This window comes from Sapajus apella, unplaced genomic scaffold (assembly GCF_009761245.1).
Source record: "Sapajus apella isolate SASKATOON/1434 unplaced genomic scaffold, GSC_monkey_1.0 scaffold33, whole genome shotgun sequence".
NCBI classification, from domain to species: Eukaryota; Metazoa; Chordata; class Mammalia; order Primates; family Cebidae; genus Sapajus; species Sapajus apella.
This window is the reverse complement of record NW_022436973.1, coordinates 870,803-896,798: the sequence shown is the minus strand read 5'-3', so window position 1 is coordinate 896,798 and position 25,996 is coordinate 870,803. Positions and strand designations below refer to the sequence as shown.

The 25,996-nt window shown below is 45.3% G+C and overlaps 1 protein-coding gene across 13 annotated transcripts in view; it reads right to left on the bottom strand.

The window, feature by feature from the left end:
- Positions 1-25,996, bottom strand: part of PTPRT (protein tyrosine phosphatase receptor type T) — a 1,128,767-nt gene that overhangs the window by 670,139 nt on the left and 432,632 nt on the right. For all 13 annotated transcript variants that reach the window (XM_032295649.1, XM_032295654.1, XM_032295655.1 and 10 more), the window contains exon 6: positions 17,560-17,734. In XM_032295649.1, coding sequence (XP_032151540.1) covers positions 17,560-17,734 — 175 coding nt within the window. The remainder of the gene's footprint in view (positions 1-17,559; positions 17,735-25,996) is intronic.

Here is a 25,996-nt window from a genome sequence, read left to right as displayed (position 1 = left end):
GTGTTGGAGAAAGGATAAAGAGATATTAAGGGGAGCTGAGTTCCAAATTTGGAAGGTTTAGAGTTGACAGAAGGTATAAGGGGTGAGAACTGAGGTTGAAATCAGAAGGAATGGAAAACAGGTATGTCAGAAGTGACCATGAGAGTAGAAGCTCCTCGGAATGTGCAAAAAGGTAAGAGAGAGCTAATTATGCTTCAATCCGAAAGGTCATCGTAACTTCTGCTAGCATTGTGGTTGATACGTTTGGGACTGGGTTAACTCTTCTCAGATACAACCCCACGAATGCCTGGCACAAGCCCTTTTGTGCAAAAGCAATCACTACTGGTATATCCACGAGCTGCCTTTTCTTTTATTCTTTTCTTTTTTTTTTTTTTTTTTTAATGAGATGGAGTCTTGCTCTTGTCGTCCAGACTAGAATACAATGGTGTGATCTACTCCTACCTCAGCCTCCTGAGTACCTGGGATTACAGGCACCCACTACCATGCCTGGCTAATTTTTTGTATTTTTAGTAAAGACGGTGTCTCAGCACGTTGGCCAGGCTGGTCTCAAACTCCTGATCTCAGGTGATCCACCCATCTCAGCCTCCCAGAGTGCTGGGATTACAGGCATGAGCCACTATTCCTGGCCTTTTCTGTGATTTCTGAAGACAGTAGGGCAGTTCCCTGATGACATCAGGGACTAGTAGTCAACCAAGAGTTTTATGCTCATGGTTGGGTAAGAGGGGGTAGGAAAGGTAGTAGCTTGGAGTTGGGGCGCTAAAGGTAAGGCCCATAAGCACAAGCAATACCTAGATACACCAGATACGGGTCGGCAACTGCTAGATATGGGTTAAGACCTGGGAGGAGGGTACCCTGCAGTTTCCTTCATCTCTACCTCTCTCAGAAGTCACGAAATAAAGTCAACAGAGCCTGGAATTCAGCAGATGCACACAAATATATCTGACAAAGTCACTTTTGTCTCCAGGTCTGCAAGCTTGGTTGGTCATTAATGAACGACATTACCCTAACTTAGGACAGTGAAGAATAACAGGTGGTAGTCAGCTCACAGAGGTGAGTCATAGAAGAAAAGTCACAGATATGAGTGCGGATGTGCCCAGGGAGAAGGAGTACCTTTCAGACAATTTAGTCCCAATAACATTGCGGGGAGACAGAATCAGCTAACTCCTCCTGCTATAAGTCCAGACTCAGCAAACCCCCTTCTGACCACTGTTTGACTCCCACAAAATGCTGACTGAAAACTATGGCTCTGTCTGGATGCCATGGGTATCTGACCACTGTGCAGATGGCCAGAATGAGGTTTCTAAGCCATCAAGCCTAGAAGGGCCAGGGTAACAGACAGAGCCTCCCTACAGCAGCACCTGCCCCGTCCTCGTGGGTTGAACAAGTCACAGTTGGTTCTGCTTTTTCTCATTCCCATCACAGCCCAATGAAGTTATTGGGTGAGGAGGGGTGGTGCTGGGCTCCACACAGTCATTCAGGGACCCAGGCTTTGATCTGGAGATGCTGCCTGATATAACATGCGGTCTCAAATGTCACAGCAGAGGAGAAAACAGGGGGGTTGCATAGAGGAGTTTTTTTTGTTTGTTTGTTTTTTCAAATAGGTTTGGCCCAAAAGGAGTGTATATCACTTCTGCACATACTCCTCTGGCCCCACCTGAATGGAGGAAGCTTGTCTGCCCGGAAGGAAAAATAAATGGTACAGAGAACAAGTCACATAGCCACACGAGTCTTTGAGCTTCCTTGCTTGTATGAAGCAGGTGCTACACTCTGCAATGTCCACACTTTATTTCACTGACCCTCAGAAAACAGGAGGCAAGGAACATCCTTCTGTCCCTGCCTACAAATGCAGAAACTGAGGCTCAGTCACGTGCAGAGCTGCATTCAGTAACAAAAAGTGAACAGAGCCAAGAACAAACCCCAGCCCCTGCCTGCTTCTAAAGTGCAGCCTCCCCACCCCCGCTTACGAAGGGCCTTTCCAACTGCTTGCTCAGGCACAGCAAATTGCAGCCTTGTCTTGCTGGGGTCCCAGCAGTTCCTCACTCACGTGTGGAAGAGATTAAAAGAACAAGCCACAGAGCACATTTTGCCGCTGATTGTAACTCAAACAGGAGGCTTTCCCTCCCTGAGAACAGACGATCAGCCGCTCTGCCAATAACTGCCTGCTCGGTACCGCCAGGCCGCATTCCATCAAAAAGGCACAGTTTCCATTTATTGGGTTGAAAGTGAGTCACATCTGCCCCTGGATAGACATATAAAGCAACAGGCATGCTACTCTGATTAATAATGAAAAGCTGGTGCAAGTGTATTTCATTTTAAAAGAGAAGAGGCCAAATCCTAGCCTCCTTTTCTACCAGGTTTAGGAATGCATGAAAAAGGAGGATCATATGGGTTGGGGGGGCGAAGAAAGAAACTTTAAAGAAGCAAAGAAATCCACCTGCCCAGGAGGTGGGGAAGCAGAGATTTTACACTATTCTAGGAACCCTGTGGTTCTGCAGAGCTGCAGCATTTGTTTCTTATACTATTTTAGAAAGGCATTCCATTGTTTAAGGAGGGAATAAGTTTGAAGGCTGGCCTTAGAATACAACCCATTATTTTGACAAATAGTAAAGTCAAGGCTCTGAGAAATGGTCACTTAAGTATAATTAGCAAGAGAATGAAGGCCACATCTCTTCTTAGGCACACATCCCCTAAGCACTGCTTCTGAGCTCCCTGGATCAAAATGAGCACATCTTGTGCAGGGAACACATGTTCCCTCAAGACAATGCAACGTGGGCATACCGACCCTCATCGATTACATTAGGAACCCACAGCCACCCCAACTGCTGAGATACTGCCTTTTTTTGGCATCTGCCTCCTGCAAATTGCTACTGTTTTGTTTTTTCAATGTTTGAATGTGTTACCATGATTTCTTCATGAGAGTCTTTCCAAACGATTGGCGATGCTTGTTTTTGAAGTGCAAAATGTTTTACTCTACCTCCTCTTCCCTCCCCACCCACCAGCAGCTGGAGTCACTGGGTTGCCAGTAGGTGGACCAACCAGCTTGGGCTGGATGTTAGGTGAGTCCAAGCAGGACAGCTCCCATGACCAGCTGGGCCAGGTGGGACTGTGCACCGGACACCCCACCTCATGTACCAGGTCCTGCCTGACAGGAGGATGACCAGTCCTCCGACTCCGAGTGTAACACCCACCCTTCAGGATCAGACTTCCAAGTTGCCACATCTGGCCGGACTACCACTCAGTTCCTGAACTTCCCATGGCCATGGCCAAGTCTATGTCGAACCCTTTCCCATAACATGGAACACGCCATTTCTGCCCTCACGTATTCTGGAATTTGTAGACTCTCATCACGGAATAACAGTTGGGAAGAGGCTTTTTTAAAGGAAATCTTCAAAAACAGTCAATACCTGACAAGAAAAAGATAACTGCTCAGCTTTCAGAACAGACAGAATTTGGACCTTTAAGCCCATTATCAGTGGAAAAGGAAGAAGTATCTTCCCATCTGTTTTCAGGTAGGCTAGAAAGTTTTGATTCAAGACATTAAGCCTGTGGGGGTTGCTAATGGGTTTTTTGGATCCAAATTGTATTAATTAGGAAAATACTAATCGCTGTAACAAATAAACCCCAAGGCTAGTAGCTTAACACAGTATTAGTTTATTATCACTTAAATATTAATAATAGGCCTGCTTAGCAGACAATTTTCCTCCACAAGGTGATTCAGGGGACCAGGCACATTCAATATTTTGACTCTGCCCTTACCTTGAAACTGGCTGCCTCCAGCCAACTGAAGAGGGGAGGGAGGTGAGAAATGACTACATGCTTTTTAACTCCAAAAGGACATGCAGCAGTTTTGCACACATTCCTTTGACTGGAACTACTGCCACAGGGTCCTAGTGATTTCAGGGCAGGCTGGGAAGGTAGTCTGTGGTTAGGCAGCTGCTTTACCAATTTATCCCATGGAAGGGAGGCACATGTGCCCGGTGGGCACTTGGCCAGCTTTATTGGCCTGAAAGTTAGCAGAAATTTCTCTCAGGTCTCAGAACTGGGAAGTCAGTCCGCATTTACCTTTTGCTGTGTTTCACTGGATACTTGGTGGGGAAATGGCAGAGGGAAGGCCAAGCATCATTAGTCAGAGTAAACCAGAAGACAAATGTCAATTTTCCAGAAAGGGATTCGAGGGCTCCATAAGTGGAATCACTTCTTCACAGCCACATCACCAGCTCTGCCTTCCCTCCACACAGCTCATGCCCCACTGGCCAGAGGCTCAAAGAGGAAGTATCTTCCCACCCGGTTTCTGCACCAGGCCCCCTAGAAGAACACTTGGGCACCCAATATAGAAGCCTTCCCAGGGGGCATGATATGGGCCAGTGCAATTGACCTTTGGGGCTGCAACATTCTTTGTTGCCAGGGGGCTGTGCTATTTATCGCAGGGTATTTAATGGCATCTCTGGGCCTCACCCACTAGATGCCAGTACCCCCGTCTCCAATCGTGACAATCAAAAATGTCTCCAGACATTGCCAAATGTCCCCTGAAAGGAAAATCACCCTCAATTAAGAATCACTGGTCCAGGCAGAGGCTGCAGTGTTTTAGAGGTAAATTAGGCTCCAGTAAGTGGACAAAGGCAACGATCTAGAACATTTACAAATCTGGAGCCCATGGTTTGACTGAGTTTAGCAGAGGCTGGAACTTGGATTCTCAGGAAAAATATTCTATATATATCTGCCACCAAATAATTCATTATGGAAAATTAGCACAAGGAGGGTCAGAAAATAGTCTTATTCACAGGCTCATTATAGGAAGAGGGCAGGCCTTGGACTGTGTGGCTCTGATGAGAACTGGGTAACTGGGCTTCGGCATCCTCAGCGGCAACAGGAGACCATGGTGAGGATTAAATACAACCTCATGAGAAGGCAGTCAGTGAAGTGTCTGGCATGCAATAAACGGCCCACGAATGGTAGCTAACTCCAGACTCTGCAGCGTGTTCCATACCTCAGATCATTCTTCCATTTGAACACAGGAGGGTTATAATGTTCCAAGTGAATGAGAATTTAATGCAATTGCCATTTGATTTAATTTCCAAATGCTTTAAAAGTGTTAAAGCAACACATCAGCATGCAGCTGATAAAGTAGTCAAAATAATTCAAGGAAACCAATACTTGTCAGGTTTTATTTATCCACATTTACGCTTTTTTAAAAATAAGCTGGTCTTTGTGCCCATATAGAATACAATATACATAATATCTCCCGGTTAGCCTCCCCCCGACACATATGTTCAAGTGAAGTTTCCCACTTTTCTCCCATCTGTCCTGTTTCTCTTTCCATAAAAAGCTAATGGTGACGTTACCAAAGAGTAAAAGAGTCAGAGGCTAAGGGTGGGGAAGCGGACACCTATGAGGAGGATGGGGACTGATGAGGACAAGCACAAACACAGACTCCGTACTTTGTTTTCAAAGGATTTTCACAGCCATGGCACCTCACCCAAATCTAGGGGAGCTGGCATTATTATGCCATTTTAAAATGGGCAGTCGTGAAACGACGTTCCTAATTCACACAGGGCAGAGCCAGGATGGGAACCCAAGACCTCTGATTTGCTATGTGTTCTTGACAATAGTAGTCCTGGTAATAAACAAAACAAAACAAACACACAAAAAAAGATGCAACCCCTTGTTAATAAAAGTAACGACCAAAGAAAGATTAAAAAGTGAGAACCCACGCATCAGCATATTTTCTTACAAAGAAAGAAACCCACACAGAAAATAAGCATGTTGAGGCTTCTCTGCTTTGAAATAGGGCCTTCCAGGAAAGTCAAGATCAGGCATGGGAGGAAAGGAGGAGGTGAGCTAAACCTAACACAGAAAGTTGTTAAACTTCCAGACCTAAGTTGAAGCACAGATGATCCACGTGTAAGACTCTTGGGGAAATAGGTAGAATTCACCATGAGGCAAGCCTTCCTTGAAAAGACAATGAAGAAATCCCAGGGTTTTTAAAATGAGCACCCTGAAGGTCACAGGGTGGGTTGGGTAAGTAGCATGGCTCTGGCAGGTCGACTGAGCTCCCTAAATTTGTAGCCAAAGCAGAGCAAAGAAAGACCGTAAAAGGAGCACAGGGAATTACAAAGCTCACCGCTCCCATGAGAAGGAAGAAAAGGAAGGAAGGAAAAATAATACTTAAAGGAAAAGGTAAAGAAACAGATACCTGCAAAGGAGACAGAACTTCCTCAGAGGCAGAAGGAAAACCAGGAGCTCAATCAATAAGAACCTTAAAAAAGAAGGGATGGGCCGGGTGTGGTGGCTCACGCCTGTAATCCCGGCACTTTGGAAGGCCGAGGCAGGTGGATCACAAAGTCAGGAGATCGAGACAAGCCTGAACAACGTGGTGAAACACCCTCTCTACTAAAAATACAAAAAAATTAGCTGGGCATGATGGCGCAGTGCCTGTAATCCCAGCTACTCAGAAGGCTGAGGCAGAAGGATCGCTTGAACCCTGGAGGAGGAGGTTGCAGTGAGCCAAGATTGCACCACTGCATTCCAGCCCCGGCAACAGAGCGAGACTCCGTCTGAAAAAAAAAAAAAAGAAGGGATGGTGAGGGGTCTCAAATGGGGCTGCATACTTGTGAAGTAAGGACCTGAGCACTCTTCCATGGATACAGCACATGTTTAAGCACCTTCTATATAACAGGTACTGTCCCAGGTGCTGTTGGTCCAGCAGAAAATAAGGCTTACGAAGCTTCTTTCTCCAGGAGCTCGCATTCTAGTAGGAAAGATCGGTGATCCACAAATAGACGTTAATTCACAATGTCAGATAGTGACAAGATTGAAGAGGAAAACCAAAGCATGGTGCAAAGGAACAGAATTACAAAGGGAAGGGGTGGGAGGTAGGGGTGCTTGTTATTTCAGGCAAGGTAATAGAAGGGGCCTCTCTAAGAAGCTGAAGTCTGAGCAGAGACCAGATCCAACAAAACAAGTGAGCTACATAGTTCTCTGGAAGAAAAGTGTTTCAGGCCAAACAAGGACAGCATGTGCAAAGGTCAGAGCTAGCTTGGTGTGGTTCAGGGAAGAGGAAATGGACCAGTGTGGCTAGAGAAGACAGTAAGAGGACACATGTCGGGGATGGGGCCTCACAAATCAAGGACTAGATCCAGACCATGTAAAAAAGTTTGGATTTTATTCTGAGTGTGACAGGAAATACTGGGGGGCTTTAAGCAGGGAAAAAAAGGCCATTATTTAACTTTTTTTTCAAATGATCACTCAGGCTGATGCATTGAGAATGGACATCACTGGGGCAAGAGTGGAACAGGGAGGAAGCTGGAATATTCATGCAGTTGAGAACAGAATAGCATTTTGACTCATGCAATGATCAGCCAACTGTGGCCTATGGGCCAAATCCAGCCCTCTTCCTGTTTCTGTAAATAAAGGTGTATTGGCACATAACCATCCTTATTCATTTATATATTTTTTATGGCTGTTTTTGCTACAACGGCAGAGTTGAGTCTTCACTATAGAGATCATATGACCCGTAAAGCTGAGACTATTGACTCTAACGCCCTGGACAGAAAAAGTTGGCCAACCTTGTCGAGAATGCTGACAATGGAGGTGGTGGGAGGTGGCAGGCTCTAGATAAACTTAGGAGGTAGAGTTTCCAGGGCAGAGGTCAGATGCCAGCCCAGGCTCTCTGATGCCACAACTGCTCTCTGACCACTGGGTGACACAGCCTCTCAGCTCCTCTCTACTTCTCAGGACTGGCAAAGAACATGAATGGAAACTCCGGAGTCCAGTCTGAAGCCAGCCTTTGCATTGTTCCATTCCCTACACAAGCATAGTGCTCACAGTGGCTTTGCCTCTCCTCCTAGCATGAACTTGTCCCTGCCCACTGATGAGGCGGGAGCCAACAGCCTTGGCCACCTCGGAAGGCCACAGAGGGTGTGGGATACCTGTAGCAGAAGCTATTGTGTCCCACTGCCATCTCAAGCATTTTTATTGCATGGAGTACAGACCAACCTCCAACTGCCTGAATCAAACAGCTAATAGCCATGAGCTTTTGCCAAGGCCCTGGAGGGCAGAGGGGAGGGAGAGCTATATCCCGTATGACAACACAGTAAAGCCAGAAAGTTAAGAGCTCCAGGAGCAACCCTCAACCAATACTCGAGGGGGGTAAGGTACAAATAACCCACTCCTCCACACCCCAGGGTTTCTACACTGAATCCCAGAATTACCTTAGTAGGATAGAGCTCCAGATGTTCACGGCAGTAACTAGCTTGGGACGCCCCCTTTATTGGCTGCCCTTGATTCTCTGTCTCATGTTCCTAAAATCCAAATAAGCACCTTGCACTCAGAACTCCTGCCCTATATGTCTGCCTCTTGGGATCTCAACCCCATATGCCTTTTATCTTCACTCTTCTTTCCAACACAGTCTGTGTCAGTGATCACAGCCAGCTGTCTGATGACGGTTTTCCCTGTAGGACCAGGGAAAGGAAGAATAGCTGGATGCAGAGATCCCACCTTATGAGTGTGTGGCTACTATCCACGGTCATGGACAGGGTCCGTCAGACCGCCCCACTCCTACAGAATGAATCTCAGTCTCCTATTCTGGTACAAAAACTCTGCAAATGTCCCCTTGCCTATCTATCCAGCCCCAAACATGTCAACCACTCAATGTCTCAAAACTAACCCAGGCTGTCCTGCTCATGAGCCTGCCAGGCCACAGGATCCAGCTCAGATGGGACCAGTATGAGAGGCTCTCCCAGACGCTTCAAGACTGAATTCAATGTTCCATCCTCTGACCAGCCTTAGCTCACACCTGAAAGCAGAGTCTGCCATACTGGATTTTGCGAGAAATGTGTTATGAAAGAGAGAGCATGCCCAAGGACAGGCAGGCCTAGCTCTGCCACTTATAAGCAGTGTGATCTTGGAAAGGTCCAGAACGTCTCTGGGTTCCCATGCTGTCGTTGGGAAAAGGTGGCTGCTAACAGCACCTACATCAAAGGGCCATTGTCAGGATTAGGGAAATACTGTGGCAGGTGGTTAACATTAACTACCTGGCCATGCAGCACACATTTGCATGATTCTTCCTGCTAGACATGAGCTTATTACAGAACCTGACACACAGCTGGGCTCCATAAACCTTTATTAAGCAAATGAATACAGGAATGAGTCAGCTCCTCCAGCCATTCCATCTTTAAACTAGAGGCTGTAAATGCACATCACTACTGGCACCAGACCCAATGAGTGAGCAAAATGGGACCAGTTGGAACAGCAGTCAACTGTGGAATATGTGCTTTCACAACACGGAAGCTGAGGAGCCCACTGGTGCCATCCTAGAATGCAGGCTCTATGTAGCTATACCTGATACAGTCTCAAGAAACTTATAAATGTTGAAAAAAAAATTTAGAAGGGAAGAAAAGACAGTAAAATGTAAGTAAAGCATTTTTGCAACTGACTTCAACCAATAGATTGGATTGGATGACCTCAATACCATTTCAGAAGAGGAAGACCTTAAGATGATGTAAAATTTAAGTTTTCATAGTATGCACAGAATGTCATTCCTTTAAGCCAGGAAAACAAACAATGGACAATATCTTTGGGAAACATTCCTTAATTACAATGTAAAAAATATGATTACTACTAAAGACATAATTTTATACTTTCTAGTACTAGGCTACATCTGTTTCTATATATGTTCTATATGTATTATGCTATATATATGTTTTATACATTATATATAAGTTATATTTTCTCCCTCTCATAGGACCTCATTATATATATTCACCCCCATTATACAGATAAGGAAAATGAGGCCCAGAGTAAAGACATGATTTGCTGAAGTCACACAGGGGCCTGGAAGCAGGACTAAAATGGAAACGCAAGTGCATTTTGAACAATCCCTGCTCTTGATCCTACCAAGCTCCCTTGATAGGAAGTCACATCAGTGTTTAAATCAGAACCTCTAACACCACTTGTATCACATTTCTTCTGAGCACTAATTCTCATACTGACGAGCGCTCTGAGTACATAATAGGTTGTTAAACAGAGTTGAAAGACTGGTTTAAAAATCACCACCAACAAGAAACTTTTTATGAATTAGGAAATGTTCATCAAGATACATCTGCATAACTTTGGTTGAAGACACTCAAGTCCTTGAGGCCAGCTAAGACACCGTGAAATCAAAGACACCCGGAAAACCAGAAGCAAAGGAAATGAATAAGCACATTTCTGAGCACTGGTCTGGAACAGGTAGGTTGAAGGGCCGGATTGCCAATTGAGCGAAACCTCAATTACAGAGTAATCTAATGTATACCCAGGTACATTATCACAATTCAATACACAGCTCTCCAGTATTAAGTAATTCCAATTTGCTTTCATTTCGGTCTGTGTGTCACCCTGAGAATTTGATATTACCTACGCTCACATTAGGCAGCATCTTCTGAAGTGCTAATCTTTACTATCTCAGGATCACACAGGAGCTGGGAGCCAGCCAGCCGTAAATATGCCTGTTTGGGGAGAGACTGAGACCAGCCTGGGCCTCTGCTCTTCCTCTCAGCATGAGCACCTGCTATGAAAGCCAGCACAGGGGTCTACCACTCCTGGAACCCTCAAGGGCTGAGGGGTCCAGTGATCTCTCAACCGTGGAGGGGTTAGGGTTTTGAATGAACAATGCCAGGAGAGGGGTGATCCATGAAGCCAGACAGCTGAGGACAAACAGAACGAGTTACTTTTCCTTTGTCCCCGGACTCCTGAATGAGCTTTCCTGATCCAGTAGGGGTGAACACAGGAAGGGACCCAGAGAACTCTGACCTACAGGGACTTGTGATGGTTAATATTCAGGGTCAATTTGATTGAACTGAAGGATGCAAAGTATTATTTCTGGGTATATCTGGGTGTTTCTGGTTGTTGCCAAAAGAGATTCACATTTGAGTCAGGGGACCGGGAGAGGCAGACCTACCCCCAGTGTGGATGGACACCATCCAATCAGCTACCAGTACAACTAGAAACAGCCAGCAGAAGAAGGTGGAAGAAGCCGACTTGTTGAGTCTGCTGGCCTTCATCTTTCTCCTGTGCTGGATGCTTCTTGTCTGCAAACATCAGACCCCAAGTTCTTTGGCTTTTGGAGTACTGGACTTACATCAGTGGTTTGCCAGGGGCTCTTGGGCCTTTGGCCACAGACTGAAGTCTACACTGCCAGGCTTTCCTACTTTCAAGGTTTTGGAACTCTAACTGAGCCACAAGTCTTCCTTGCTCCTCAACTTGTAGAAGCCCTATCTGGGTCTTTACCTGTGATCATGTGAGTCAGTTCTCCTTAATAAACTCCCTTTCATATATACATATATCCTATTTGTTCTGTCCCTCTAGAGAACCCTAATAAAGGACCCCATGACCCAAATGTCCACAAGTCAACACTTTTTTTTTTTTTTTTTAAGAATGAGTCTCATTCTGTCACCCAGGCTGGAGTACAGCGGCATAATCTCAGCTCACTGCAACCTCAGCCTCCTGGATTCAAGCAATTCTCCTGCCTCAGCCTCCTGAGCAGCTGGGACTATAGGTGTGTGCCACCACACCTGGCTATTTTTTTTTTTTGTATTTTTAGTAGAGACAGGGTTTCACCGTGTAAGCCAGAGTGATGTTGATCTCCTGACCTCGTGATCCACCCACCTTGGCCTCCCAAAGTGCTGGGATTACACCATGCCCAGCCCCAAGTCCACACTTTGATGTTTCCTCCCTCCCTCTTCTTATGCTCAGCACATCACTGTGTACAAACAGAGAACTGGGCCGCACTTTACAGAACAGGCCTGACATGGTTTCCCCAAAGCCACGGAGACAGTCATCAAAGCGGCACCTGGGTCCAACGTCCTGTCCCCACCCACGGAGTCCTTTACCTCTCTTACTTCTTTCAGAAATCTCACCCCCAGGGACAATTTATTTATTTTATTCAACAGATACTTTGGGGTGCATATTCGTGGGCATGTTCTAAGAACTCCCACATCCATTATCACATGGAATCCTCATGACGCCCTCTGAGGGAGGTAATCCCACATCCCTGTTCCCAGATGAGCCAGCTGAGGCCCCAAGAGGTTTGATCATCTCCAAGGTCACAGAGTTGGGACAAGGTGGGGCTGGAATTCAGATCCAAGCATCCTGGCTGCAGAGTTATCTCATGCCCTGAACTGGAACCAAAGGGTGGGAACCTGTAAGGAGGAAGACCTTGAAGGTGTGGTTTTCTTTCTGTGATGCCCCAGGGTTGTGGGTGACACCAGTCCAGAAAGAAGGAGTCCAGATCCCATCCCATAAAATAGCACTTGGCCCTTGAGAAAACTTTTTCTTTTTTGGTCTGTTTTTCAGATTTTCCCCCTTCTCTGAATGAAGGAGGATTAATGCCTTGCCCTCGTATTTTTTTAAACAAGTACAAATACTTCAATATTAAAGTACTTAAGCATCCCAGCTCCGCAAAGGCAAGGAGCTCTTGAGAGGTAAGTGAGTCATTCTTCATCACATAGTTTCTTCTAGACGCTCAGGTTTGCTGCCTTCAAATGGGTCCCTGGGCACCCACTCCAGGGTGACAGGTTTCCTCGGGTTGCTTCTGCTCCTGGGGGGATTGCTGCCTTTTATTTCCTTGTTTTGTTTGGATGCCACCAACTCTTTAGCAGTGTGTGGGGTGTCGGGGGAGGGGGTAAGGGTAGGTTCCATGTGTTTCTCCAGGAATCTGGAAGTGAGCTGAGAGTCAGGGAGGGAAGATCCTGAGTCAAACTGGCAAGACAGCTAGACGGACCCAGGGGCTCCTGCTTGCCTGGTACCTGGGCCCCTTCAGCACTGCTCATGACACTGTGGCACCAGGTGCCAACAAGGCCACAACCCACCAGCCCTCCAGGTGTGCCCAAAAGAGCATGAGTCGACTCTCCATCTTTACCCCTTGGGATGGTCCCATTTTTCAACCTAGCTGTGCTGGTTCCCCACACATGAAATGAGTTTACATGAAACCCAATGTGCAGAGCTGTAATTAGGATAAAATCAGGTAACATATGTGAAGGGACGTGCAAGGGACCAAGCTCCTAGCTTACCATCATCATAATATTTAAATGGGGAAAAGTAAGCACTAAAAAAGGGATAACCTATGCCAAACGCATAGATGAATTTCATTTATGTGTAATAAAATTACACCTTGATTGACCGGATTACAGGGAGTGCCAGCCCCCTACTGTTCAACATGAGGGAGACCTCGTGCCACCCAGCACCCCACACTCCCTACGCTGGAGTGGCAAGGGCTGCAGATGAGGGGCTTTAGGGCAGTGGCAGCTGCAGAGTCATATTGCCAGGCCTGGCTACTGTATCCCGGGCCAGCGCTGGCCCTTCCTCTTGACTCTGGCCCAGGATGCACAGCCAGCAGAGGTCAAGGCAGTGTCCCAGTAAACCCTGGCCACCCCTCTGAATAAAGCAAGGAGGCTCCACCACACCATCTGTCCCAGTAGCCTCTCGGTTTCTCTTCCCATAGCTCCCATCCTGCCCCTGAATGGGAGCATATAAGGAAAGAGTAAACTAAGAGTTTTCTGGTTCCATTTGTCTGTGCATGAGAATTTCGGAGTGCTACACTAACTCCCACAGACATTGGTCACATTCTCTTTGCACCAACTTTGTCCCGTATACATGCAACGTGCTAGCAAGACCATGAGGAGCAAGAGCGAATGCAGTGCACTCTCTCCTGGGGTTCCCAATCTAGTGTGAGACCCCAGACATAAAAGGTATAAGGTGCGTTCCAGCAGGAGAGCTCCTGAAATTACACGTTCACTGAGTGCCTGAAAGGCCTGCAGTAGCCTCCATGTCACAGAAGCTAATCTTACGGCACCAACAAAGCGAAGATAGGAGCCTAATGCCATCAAAGTGCTGGCTTCTTTTCTGTGTTAATGGCATTTCGTGTAAACAAATTTAAAGATTTTTTTTTAGTTGTTTTGTTCATGACTGCCTAATTTGTTGATCTTTGGGTTAAGTGTTCATGCCATTATGGTGAGGAAATAAACTCCTGCTGAGGCCAATAATTCATTCACTCATCTACCATCCCACACATTTTTTTAAAGTGGAGCCTTATGAAATGACTGACTATACAAGTCAAAACAGGCAAACACTTGGCTCACATCTGTAATCCCAGAACATTGGGAGGCCAACAGGGGAGCATCATGAGGTCAGGAGATTGAGACCAGCTTGGCCAACATGGTGAAAAGCCAGCTCTTCTAAAATACAAAAAATTAGCCAGGTGTGGTGGCACATGTGGTAGTCCCGGCTACTTGGGAGGCTGAGGCAGGGGAATCACTTTAACCGGGGAAACAGGGGTTGCAGTGAGCCGAGATTATGCCACTGCACTTCAGCCTGGGCCATAGAGCAAGACTCCATCTCAATAACCAACAAACAAAAACAGCCACACACTAACAACTCCATGTGGTTCAGCAAACTCAGAATTAGTGCCAGGCACTGTGCTGAGTGCGGGGACTCCCAGCCCAGCAGACAGCCTTCCTCTCACAACGCCTAGATGCTAAAAAGGGAGACAGAAAATCCCCAAGTAAACAAAGGCAAACCAGCATTTTAAAGTGTGATAAGAACTATATAGAAGAAACAGAACAGAGGCCTCGGAGGCAACGCCACACATCTACAACCATCTCATCTTTGACAAACCTCACAAAAATAAGCAATGGGGAAAGAATTCCCTGTTTAATAAATGATGTTGGGAAAACTGGATAGCCATGTGCACAAAGCACAAACTGGACCCCTTCCTGACACCTTACACTAAAATTAACTCCAGATGGATTAAAGACTTAAACATAAGACCTAACACCATAAAAACCCTAGAAGAAAACCTAGGCAAAACCATCCAGGACATAGACATAGGCAAGGACTTCATGACTAAAACACCAAAAAACATGGGCATCAAAAGCCAAAGTAGACAAATTGGATCTAATTAAACTCCAGAGCTTCTGCACAGCAAAAGAAACAATCATTAGAGTGAACTGGCAACCAACAGAATGGGAAAAAAATTTTGCAATCTACCCATCTGACAAAGGGCTATTATCCAGAATCTACAAAGAACTAAAACAGATTTATAAGACAAAAACAAACAAACCTATTCAAAAGTGGGCAAAGGATATGAATAGACACTTCAAAAGAAGACATATATGAGGCCAACAAACATATGAAAAAATACTTATCATCACTGGTCATTAGAGAGATGCAAATTAAAACCACATTGACATACCATTTCACGCCAGTTAGAATGGTGATAATTTAAAAAGTCTGTGGGGCAGAACTACCAGAGGGACAGCAGGCGGTGGGGAGTTGGGGAGGGATAACATGGGGAGAAATGCCAGATATAGGTGATGGGGAGGAAGGCAGCAAACCACATTGCCATGCATGTACCTATGCAACAATCCTGCCACAATGTTCTTCACATGTACCCCAAAACCTAAAACGCAAAAAAATATATATATTTAAAAAAAATCTAAAGACAACAGATGTTGGAGAGGATGTGGAGAAATAGGAACACTTTTACACTGTTGGTGGGAGTGTAAATTAGTTCAACCATTGTGGAAGACAGTGTGGTGATTTCTCAAGGACCTAGAAACAGAAATTCCATTTGACCTAACAATCCCATTACTGGGTATATATCCAAAGGATTATAAATCATTCTATTATAAAGACACATGCACACATATGTCCATTGTGGCACTGTTTACAATAGCAAGGACTTGGAACCAACTCAAATGCCCACTGATGAAAGACTGGACAGGGAAAATGTGGCACATATACAGCATGGAATACTATGCAGCCATAAAAAACAATGAGTTCGTATCCTTTGTAGGGACATGGATGAACCTGAGAATCATCATTCTCAGCAAGGAGACACAAGAGCAGAAAATCAAACACCGCATGTTCTCACTCATAGGTGGGTGTTGAACAATGAGAACACATGGACACAGGGAGACGAGTATCACACACTGGGGTCTGTTGGGGGTGACTAGGGGAGGGGCAGAGGGGGTATACAGAGTTGGGGACGGATAACATGGGGAGAAATGGCAGATATAGGTGATGGGGATGGAGGCAGCAAACCACATTGCCATGTATGTACCTATGCAACAATCTTGCATGTTCTGTACATGTACCCCAGAACCTAAAGTGCTATATATATATATATATATATATATGAACTATACAGAAAAGGAGATCAGGTAGTGACAAGGGATTGTGACCACTGGGAAGGGAGGTGTGGGCAGGGGGTCGGGGAAGTTCTCTGGACGACATAATGACATTTCAGCTGAGACCATAATGACGACACATCATCAGCCATGTGAGTATCTGTATCACGTCAAAATGGCCAGGATAGAGAATCCCAGACTGCAACCCCCAGTCCAGTCAGCCCAGGCTCCCAGTCGCAAAAGGTCAGCAAAATGAGGTCAAAGTTTTCACACCTACCCATACTTTGACAAAGGAAACTAACTCAGGAGCCCTCCAAGGCTTCACCGGCAGTTTGTATTTGTGTGTTTTGGTTTGGTTTGTTTTTCCCTGCAAACACACCAGGTCTCATTCTATAACAGCATAATATGAACAGCTTCATTATTTCATTCACTAAATTATGCTATATGAAAATTTTAATCGGCAAACATAACATTGGTAGAACGGGTATATCCATACGCTGCTGTTGCCAGTGTAAACTGTCAAACCATTTTTTTGCAAAAGAAATATTGCAACACAAAGAAAAATCCATAAAGACGCTCATATTCTTGGCCTCCCAACTCTACCCCCGGGGAATTTATCCTAAGGAAATAATCTGGTTCAATAGAATAAAATGTTCTCTCTAGAAGAACTCCATGGAGGTGTTAATTGTTATACACACAAAGGAAAGAAAAAACGAAAGCACCTGGAATTATCCAAATGACTGCAAATGGGGGGTTTTAACAAAATAGGATAATTCATTTGATGAAATTTCATACCACCATTAAGCATCATAACAAAGATTACAAAGTTCCTAAACGAAATGGCATAAGCAGCTTTTTGAGAGAAGCAGAAGACAATGTGCATATTTTAATGGAAAGCATGTAAACAGTATCTCAAGGTGAACAAGAGCAAGAAAATTGAAAAGAATTGCATCAAGGCCAGTGGGGTGAGGAATTATTTATTTCAAATGTCCTTCCAAAATATTGTCAGTGTACTGAGTTTTCATTAAAAAAAAAAATCCCTCAGAAACAATAGTATGAGAACGCTGCAATAGCATGCCACCCAAACACAAGGACATTTGCTCATTCTAACTTTAAATACAAAATAAAGCCAAATTTGAAGATGCCTTCTGTGTTATAGATTCCACAGTCTTTCACGTATGGCTCCTGCATGTGAGACTGAACTTTGAATAGCAATGCAATGTTGCATGATTTTACAACAGTTTCTCCTGTTTGGAGAGTTTGTCTTGAGGGAGGGGGGGAGTGACTAGAAATTAATCTCTTCTTTTACTAAAGGTGGGGGAGGATCAGCAGACGAGGAAAAGGGCTTTAAGGCCGGACTCCCATGGCAGTAGAGGCACAGGCTGGGGGTACTCACCTTTCACGATCAGCTCCGCGTAGTTGGACACACCAGACCCACCGTCAGAGCGGATCACACAGCGGTACTTGCTGACGCTCCGCTGGGCAGTGTCTGCCACACTGACCGTGGCTGAAAAGCGCCTGTGGTTGACCACACGGGTGACCATCAGGGCAGTGTCCCTGCCATTCCATTGCTGCAGAACAGAGGAAGAGAGGGAGAGGAGGAATCATAGCATCACAGGCTTCCAAGTGACTCCCAGCACGAATGTCCACCCATCCTCACACCCTTGTGGCTCAGGACTTTCAACTGTAAGAAGGGACTTCTAGCCAGGCACAGTGGCTCATGCCTGTAATCCCAGTGCTTTGCAAGGGCTGAGGCAGGAGGATCACTTGAGGCCAGGAGTTTGAGACCAGCCTGGGCAGCAAGCAAGGCCCTGCCTCTATGAATTTTTTTTTTTTTTTTTAAGTCAGGCATGGTGGCACCCACCTTAAGTCAGATCAGTATCACCTTCAGATAGTCTGGAGGGTGAGGAGGAAGGATCGCCTGAGCCCAAGAACTCAAGGTAGCAGTGAGCCATGATCAAGCCACTGCACTATAACCTGGGTGACAGGGCAAGACCCTGCCTCTAAAAGAGAAAAAAAAAAAAAAAAAAAAAGAGCAAGAGTTTTCACGGCTAGTTTGTGCCAAGGATCTGATATGAGAATAAGCTTTGCTAGTGAGCTGATTCAAGGGCAGAGGCCTGCCTGGTGGTAAGAAGAGAGGGAAAAGGTTTCTTCTAGACACCTTGGCTCAGCCTGCATTTGGGGCCGGCGTGGAGCCCCTTAACCTTCCTTCCAATTTTCATTTTTCCCTTAAGCAGAACCCACAGCATTCTTTCAGACAAACTTCAGCAGACTTAGTGAAAACCCAACCCAAATGGAATAAAGACAGCCTGGCTCCTAGGCCTATGGCTGGTACCCTACTACCCCACCCCACAGGCGGAGCCCCACCTGCCTTAAGCTATCACCACAAGTAGGGAGAGGATAGGGCCTTTCCAACACCTCTCTTCTTTGGCACACGCCCTTTCCTGTGCCTGGAAGGTCCAGTCTCCCTGGGGACACCCCCTCTTCCATAAAAACCCACGTTCAGTTCACAGCCATCTCCGGTCAGTTCTCACGACTGTCACCCCAACTTTGGAAGCTTACCCAGCCCTCATGCATGACGCAAACTTTCCACGTTTTCCTATAAGTGCTGCCCACTTTACACTGAAGCCAGGACTTGCCTCTGTTCATCTTTAGAAGCTTGTCTGAAAGCCCCTCAAGTTGGCAGACATTTCCAGAATCAAGGTGAATACACATAGGCTTTTGTATTCAGCATCCTGAGCTATAGGTGGGAGATCCTGAGTCTGAATAAGTCTTTCACAGTTTCAAGTTATGAGGGCTGGTAAGGCACAGGCACGTCAATGCAGTTTGAGTGGATGTTTATTAAGGTTCTTAACTGGATGTGTATCTAGTGTGCGCCAGCCGCTGAGCTGCGTATTTGTGTATAAATCTTCACTGTGTCTTCACAGCCTTGTTTGGGGTGTATATGACTGCAGCTCTTCTCAGAAGAAAAATCCAAACGTTTAACTAAATGTGTAGAGTACCTGAGTCCCTTATCCAGGTTTTCCAATTTTAAGTCAAGCACTCTTTTTACTAAGGCCTTATTCTCAGTGCCTGCTTTAACTTAAAAACGTTTTTTCTCAAAAAAGTGAAACTGACTACTTTAATTGTCTGGACTTAGAGAAACCTTATGACTTATGATTCTCATGCCCTGAGTCTCGCTGTCTCCCGAGATGCAATCTTCATCATTTCCTGCACCAGGTAGACAGCTTCTCCATGTGCAAAACCTACTTTCATCTATGTCATCTTCCCTCACCCTCTACAGTGACCTCTCAGGATGGGGGCACAGGGGCAGGTAGAGCCACACTGCTCAGCCCTATGGCAGCAAATGAGGGGAGGCCAATACCATGGGAAGGCAGTGATCATGAAGGCCAGAAATCCAGGGTAACCTAGACCCCCATCAAAGGGCAGCTGAGACAGACTTGCTCCAGGATAAACGGGAAAATTGTGGGTAATATTTTGCTGCTTCTTTTTACTTTTTGGCATTCTTCAGACTTTCTGTCTCAAACATATATTTCCTTTATACTCGAAAATAAAAAAATAAATGGCATTGTTAAAAAGCTACGGCAGAATGAGAGTTAGCCATAACTCCCTCCCATGCTAGGAACTAACCAACAGGTGGAATAGTTAGTCCATATCTGAGCAACATACATGGGGCTCCAAGAGGAGAATCTGAAGCCAAACGCCAGCTCTGCAGCTTCCAAGCTGTGCAATCTGGGGCAGGCAATTTCACTCCTCTGAGATGAAAAGTTTCTATTTGCTTGCCCAAATAAAAACCAGTACAAGGTAATGGAAGGAGAGAAAAGTCACCAGGGCTGAAATGGCCACTCACCTGCCTCATGCCTTGAGGCATCTTTGCAGGAGATGGTACAACTTGGGCCTCACTATGAGAACCTACAAGACACCACATGCGATGCCCATTCCCAAAATAGTGCAGGGAAGAAGGAGGGAAAATTCTGGCAAACACCAGGAATGTGCCCTGATTTGGAAAACAGGCCACTAAATGAATGGGAGGGCCTTGGAAGAAATGGGGTCATCAAAAGGAGCCCATCTTCCCCACTGCTGAGCAAGGTAGTTCAGAGCCACCATGGTGGATAGGGATGAGTGAGTGGTGAGGCTTTGGGTTAATATTTTCTAACCTGAGTTGTTTATAACATCATAAACACTTAACTTTTCTTTATCAAGCTAACAACAGCTAAACACTATTATGTGGTAAGTGTTTTAGATGCTTTCTCATTTGTTCCCCATGAGAAATAAGGGCACACTTCTTCACCTCTCTCATATATAACAGGAAACTGAAGCTCAGAGAAGTGAAATTGCCTGCCCAAGGCTGCACAGCTCGGAAGCTGCAGAGCTGGCATCTGGCTTCAGATTCTGCTCTTACAATCCCATGCAGGCTGCTCCAATGTGAATTAACTACTCCCAGTCACTTACCTCTTAAAGTGCCCCAATGTCCCAGTATGGGAGAGTATGAGCAGCAGGTATGAGGCCAGCTATTTGCTACCAATTTATTAGCTGAGCAATAAAAGGGCCGAGGGATGTATTCATGTTGCATAAGAAGTAGAAAGAAATAAGCAAAATGCGCATGCCCACCCAAAGCCCATGAAACACAGAGCTACGCCTTGGATGTCCAACTTCTGAACAGCCAAGAAATCTGGGAGATTAAAAAGGAGAGACTGAGAGTGATGCCAACACATGGGCTCCACAGAACATGGGCTAAGAGGTGAGGCAACAAGGAAAAATACTAAGAGAGAAGATAAACCTCCCTGGAGGAGCCAAGGGAAGAATTGAGGCCAAGAAACAGTGCCATTTGCAGATGTCAACATGGCTTTAGAAGTAAAGAGCAGGATCAATGTTGCAGAAAACCAGCAACCTGGAGGACAGGCCTGAAAAAATAACCCAGATGGCAAAGAAAGCAATGATAAAATAAAGTGGAGAGAGGCAAACTGATCAAGAAAATGAGCAACAGACAACAACCCTGTAAGTAACGGGAGCTCCCACAGAAGAGAACGCAATGAATGGAATGAAATCTGATCCCGAGATAAAGGAGGTCACTTCCCTGGACTAAACTGAGAGCTGACGTTTCAGACTGAATGGCCTACCATCTATTTGATAAAATTTACAAAAACCAAAATAATCGATGTTTATAAAAATATTAAGAATAAAGAAATATATAGAAATCTAGGGGGGAAAATGTACAAATATACAAGCCCATCTGGTATAAAAGTCCTCATATGCAATTGTTTCTAAATCCCAGGTGACCTCTCCTGGATGTGACCGGCTCACCAGTGGTCACAGGTGAGCTCCCAGGAGGTTCCTGTTACCTAGCTGCCTATAAGAAAACAGGGATGGAGCTAAAGACAGACAGAATAGGGACTACTGATAAAACGAATCAAGGTAAAACCTCGGTTTGTGCAAACTTGGGTGGTGATTTCATTTCTCTGAGCTTCGGTTTCCTCATCTACAAAACAGATTTGAAAATGGTGCCCACTATATAAAGTTATTGTGGGGAATCAATGAGAAGGCATGTAAAACAGCACATGAAGGCACATATTCTAGGGTTCGCAGAGCTCTCGTGTTAGCAGAGCTCAAATTAATTGTGAAATAAGCCATAAAAAGTGTGGTAGACAGGCTGACAGCCCCCCAAAGATGCCAACATCCTAGTCCCCAGAACCTGGGAATATGTGACCTTATGTGGCAAAAGAGACCCTGAAGCTATGATTAGGTTAAGAATCTTGAAATGGGGAGAGATCATTTTTGATTAATCTCCTGAGCCCAATTTAATCAAGAGTCTCTATATATGAAAGAGTAAGGCAGGAGAGCCAGAAGCAGAGATGTGGGACAGGGGAAGTCAGAGTGATGCCATCACTGGTTTGAAGATGGAGGAAGGGGCCAGGAGCCAAGGAATGTAGGCAGCCTCTAGACGAGAGGGAAGGTAAAGGAATGGATTCTCTGCTGGATGCTCTGCAAAGAATGTAGCCTGCCAAAAGCCTGCCAACACCCTTATGTTAGCCCACTGAAATCCACTTGTGACTTCTCATCTCCACAACTATAAATAAATAAATTTAAGTCATTACACTTGTGGAATTTGTTACAGTAGCAATAAGAAACTAACGAGAAAAAGCCTGGCTACATGCAAAACATTCATTTTTCACATTTAGTTTAAATTTTATTTTGAAGTCACCTCCAGTATTATTTACTTTTCTTCTTAATGATGTCAGATTCTGGCAGGGCCAGGGAGGATTAAGGGTGTCCACCTGAACAATTCACATTTTTTCTGTTTAGCTTCTGAACCAACAGGCTTTATCTTATTGAAAGATAGGAAATTGCAGGTTGTCTTATAAAATCTCCGGAAAATAGGCCTTTTGATAATCACACTTGTCATATTGGGAGCAGGCAACAGCAGGACAGGGACGAGCAGGAGGGCCTAGAGTCATGATAGGAAATAGCACTGTGATGGGCCATTGGCAAGGAGAAACAGAGGTCAAGTTCAGAGAGATGAGCCTAGATGAGAAGGGCCCATGAGTACGACTGCTCAAGACAAGGCAGGGAAGGGCAGGCATGAGCTAAAGGTCAAGGCAGGCTACCAGGAACCCAGGAACAGAAATCAGGGTGATTCTATAAGACCAGCAAGTAGATAATCAAATGGTGAAAGTCTCCGATGTCAGAATGCTAAGGCAACATGAAGAAGGGATTTAAGCACCATGAATGTGTAAGAAGCACAGATCCCAGCTGCCATTTCAGCCCCAGACACAGGCAGAACAGAAAAGTGCAAAGGGGGAAAAAAAAAAAACAAGAGAAAGTTTTGTTAAATACACAGGTGCACAGAAATCCAGGCCCACCTACAACAGAGAAGGCTTGAGAGGGTACAGGGAGAAGAGCAGGGAGGGAGTGGCAGGAGCCTCAAGTAGCCCATAAGCCAGAGCCAAGGGGGGAGAGTAAAGACTCCAACCCAGACATCAAGCAGCATAAAAATGCACAGAGATGCAAATGCTAGGATGTCAGAACAGGGAGCAGGACATAGAAGGAAAGCCCGAAGTCTTGGGAAATGCCACAAAGAAGCATGGCATGGATGAGTGCATACAGAAGCCCAGGAAAATTTCCATCAGATCAGGCCCTTACCTACCACTTGGCTTTTTGGAAATTTTCTTCTGGCTCCTGCAGTAGTTTTTCAGACATAACTATATCCTTCCTCTGAAATTTCAGGGCATGATTCTTTTCCTTCTGCGGTAAGATTTTTAAGCCTATATGTGTGCTGTTCTAAAGTGGAATCACCTTCTGGTCCTCTGATTCCACGAGTCAACTCAACAAATGTCCCAGTGGGCCCTGACAGGTGATGTCTCTGGTTGGGCTCACTGGAAGCAGACTTTGACAGATGGAGATTTATCAAGTGCTCTCAGGAGAAAGGATGTAAAGGATAGAGAAAAGGAGCTAAGCAAGGATGGGGTCACAATTGGAGTCAAGCTCCAGCCTGGTCCCACAAGGAGCCACGGAGCATGAAGTGTATCCCAGAGTTGACGGCACGTTGTGGTTGCACTACTGTGTCCATCAGTCATTGGTCAGGGCTCTCCAGGTAGACAGAGGACGAAGCTACTTACCTGACTGAGGGCAGGTCTCTGGGGAAAGGAAGCTGTGAGGCTTTAGCAGCCAACATGCCCAGTGCTCCAGGGTTGAGGGCACTTGCTAGCAAAAGGGATCTGTCCAGGACACTACTAGCATGCATTCCACCTGGCACTTTCCTACCCTACAGTAAATTATACATTGGGTTTCCTGAAATCCAATGAGCTACTGCCTTGAAATTTGCTGGCACTCTGTTTCTAAATCTGCTTTTTTTTAAACACGGGGCCGGGAACTGACCTTAGCAGAACACTGGCAGCACCAGAAGGCGTGAGCACACCTGCATTTAGGCACTGCGCCCTGTGAAATGCCACTCCATCTCACACGAATAAAGCACTCCATAGCCAGGTTTGAAAAACATTTTGTTCAATGCAACAGGATTTATCTGAGTGTTTACCAAGTAAAAGTCACATTAACTAACAGTTTTGAGGGCTGACTTTGTGCCAGCCACTGTGTTACTGGCTTACATAATAGACTATTCACTTGGTCCTCTTAAAGTCCCTGTCAAAGTTCTTCTCAAAGAGTGGTCCCTGAACCTGCAGCATCAGCCTCATCTGGGGACTTGTTAGAAATGTAAATTTATAAGAAAATTCTAGGGCTGATTTCCATTTGGAGATGTTGATAGTCTGAGCCTTTTCCCCCTTTCCCCGTTCTATTATTAATCATGCTGAAAATGTACTCATGATTTTACAAAACAGAAAATGAGAGAGTGTGGAAGGTATAATTTCTGCCCAGAGGAATTTATAGGCTGGGTTAAGATTCTAAAAACAGTAGAAAGAGTAAAACATAAACACTAAGTCGAGCATTGAAATAGTATACTTCATGGAGGAAAACAGGTCTGGCCTAGAGACAGAAATGCTCTTAGAAAAATCTAGAGCTATGGTTCTCACACCATGGTCCCCAGATGGGCTGCAATAGCATCCCCTGGGAAACTGTTAAAAACGTGAATTCTCTAGCCCCGTCGAATAAATTCCTAGACCTAATGAATCAGGAACTCTGGGAATGGGGCCTGGCCATTTTTGTTTTAACAAACCGTCCTCAGGATTGTGAGGCCTGATAAAAAGTGTGAGATAGATCCTATTAGTGATTCTTATTTAATGAATAAGGAAACTGAGGCAGAGAGCAGTCAAGCAATATCGCTTTTAGTAGTACTTCTCAAACTACAGCATACAAACCACCTGGGGATCCTGTTAAAAATTCAGACCTTGATTCACAGGGTCTGTGATGGGGATGGGAATTCTTCAGGTCTTGCTGATGCTGCTGGTCCATGAACCTTACTAGGAGGAACAAAACCTTGTATCACTTTGCTGAGGGGCTAAGTTAGGATTGGACCCAAGTGATCTGACTGCAGACACTGAGGCACTAATCACATCACCCACCTGCCATCTAGTATACAACAGTGTACAGCTACACTTAGCAACTCCGTAAAAGTAGGGTACAGAGTGCAGTGTTCCAAAAACTTACTTTGTTTGTTCAAAGAACATCTAATGCCATCTTGCAGAAAATGACTGCTTCATAGAAAATAGTTTGGGAAATGCTGTAATAGAAGCCCAGATGCCTACCTTTCCGGAAACCCTGGAAGACCTTAAGTCAGAAATATACATGTAAGAAAGAACAAAGTATCTTCCTACATTCTTGGCTATCAGATTCTTTTAATATATTATGAAGTTACAGCATACCTGGTATACTATTAGGTTAGGGTGAGGTTTCCTTATCCCCACTCTTTAAGTCTACAGCAGTAGCTCCTAAACTTTAACGTGCATCAGAATCACCTAGAGAGTGATTTAGGAGGTTTGGGGTGAGACTGGATAATTAGCATTTCTAATTGGTTCCCTGGTGATGCTAATGCTGCTGACTTTCTCCTGGGTCTCAAGGACTTAAAAGCTATTGTCCTCTTAAGTCCCTTAATGGAAGGCCGGGCGCGGTGGCTCAAGCCTGTAATCCCAGCACTTTGGGAGGCCGAGGCGGGTGGATCACGAGGTCAAGAGATCAAGACCATCCTGGTCAACATGGTGAAACCCCATCTCTACTAAAAATACAAAAAATTAGCTGGGCATGGTGGTGCGTGCCTGTAATCCCAGCTACTCAGGAGGCTGAAGCAGGAGAATTGCCTGAACCCAGGAGGCGGAGGTTGCGGTGAGCCGAGATCGTGCCATTGCACTCCAGCCTGGGTAACATGAGTGAAACTCCGTCTCAAA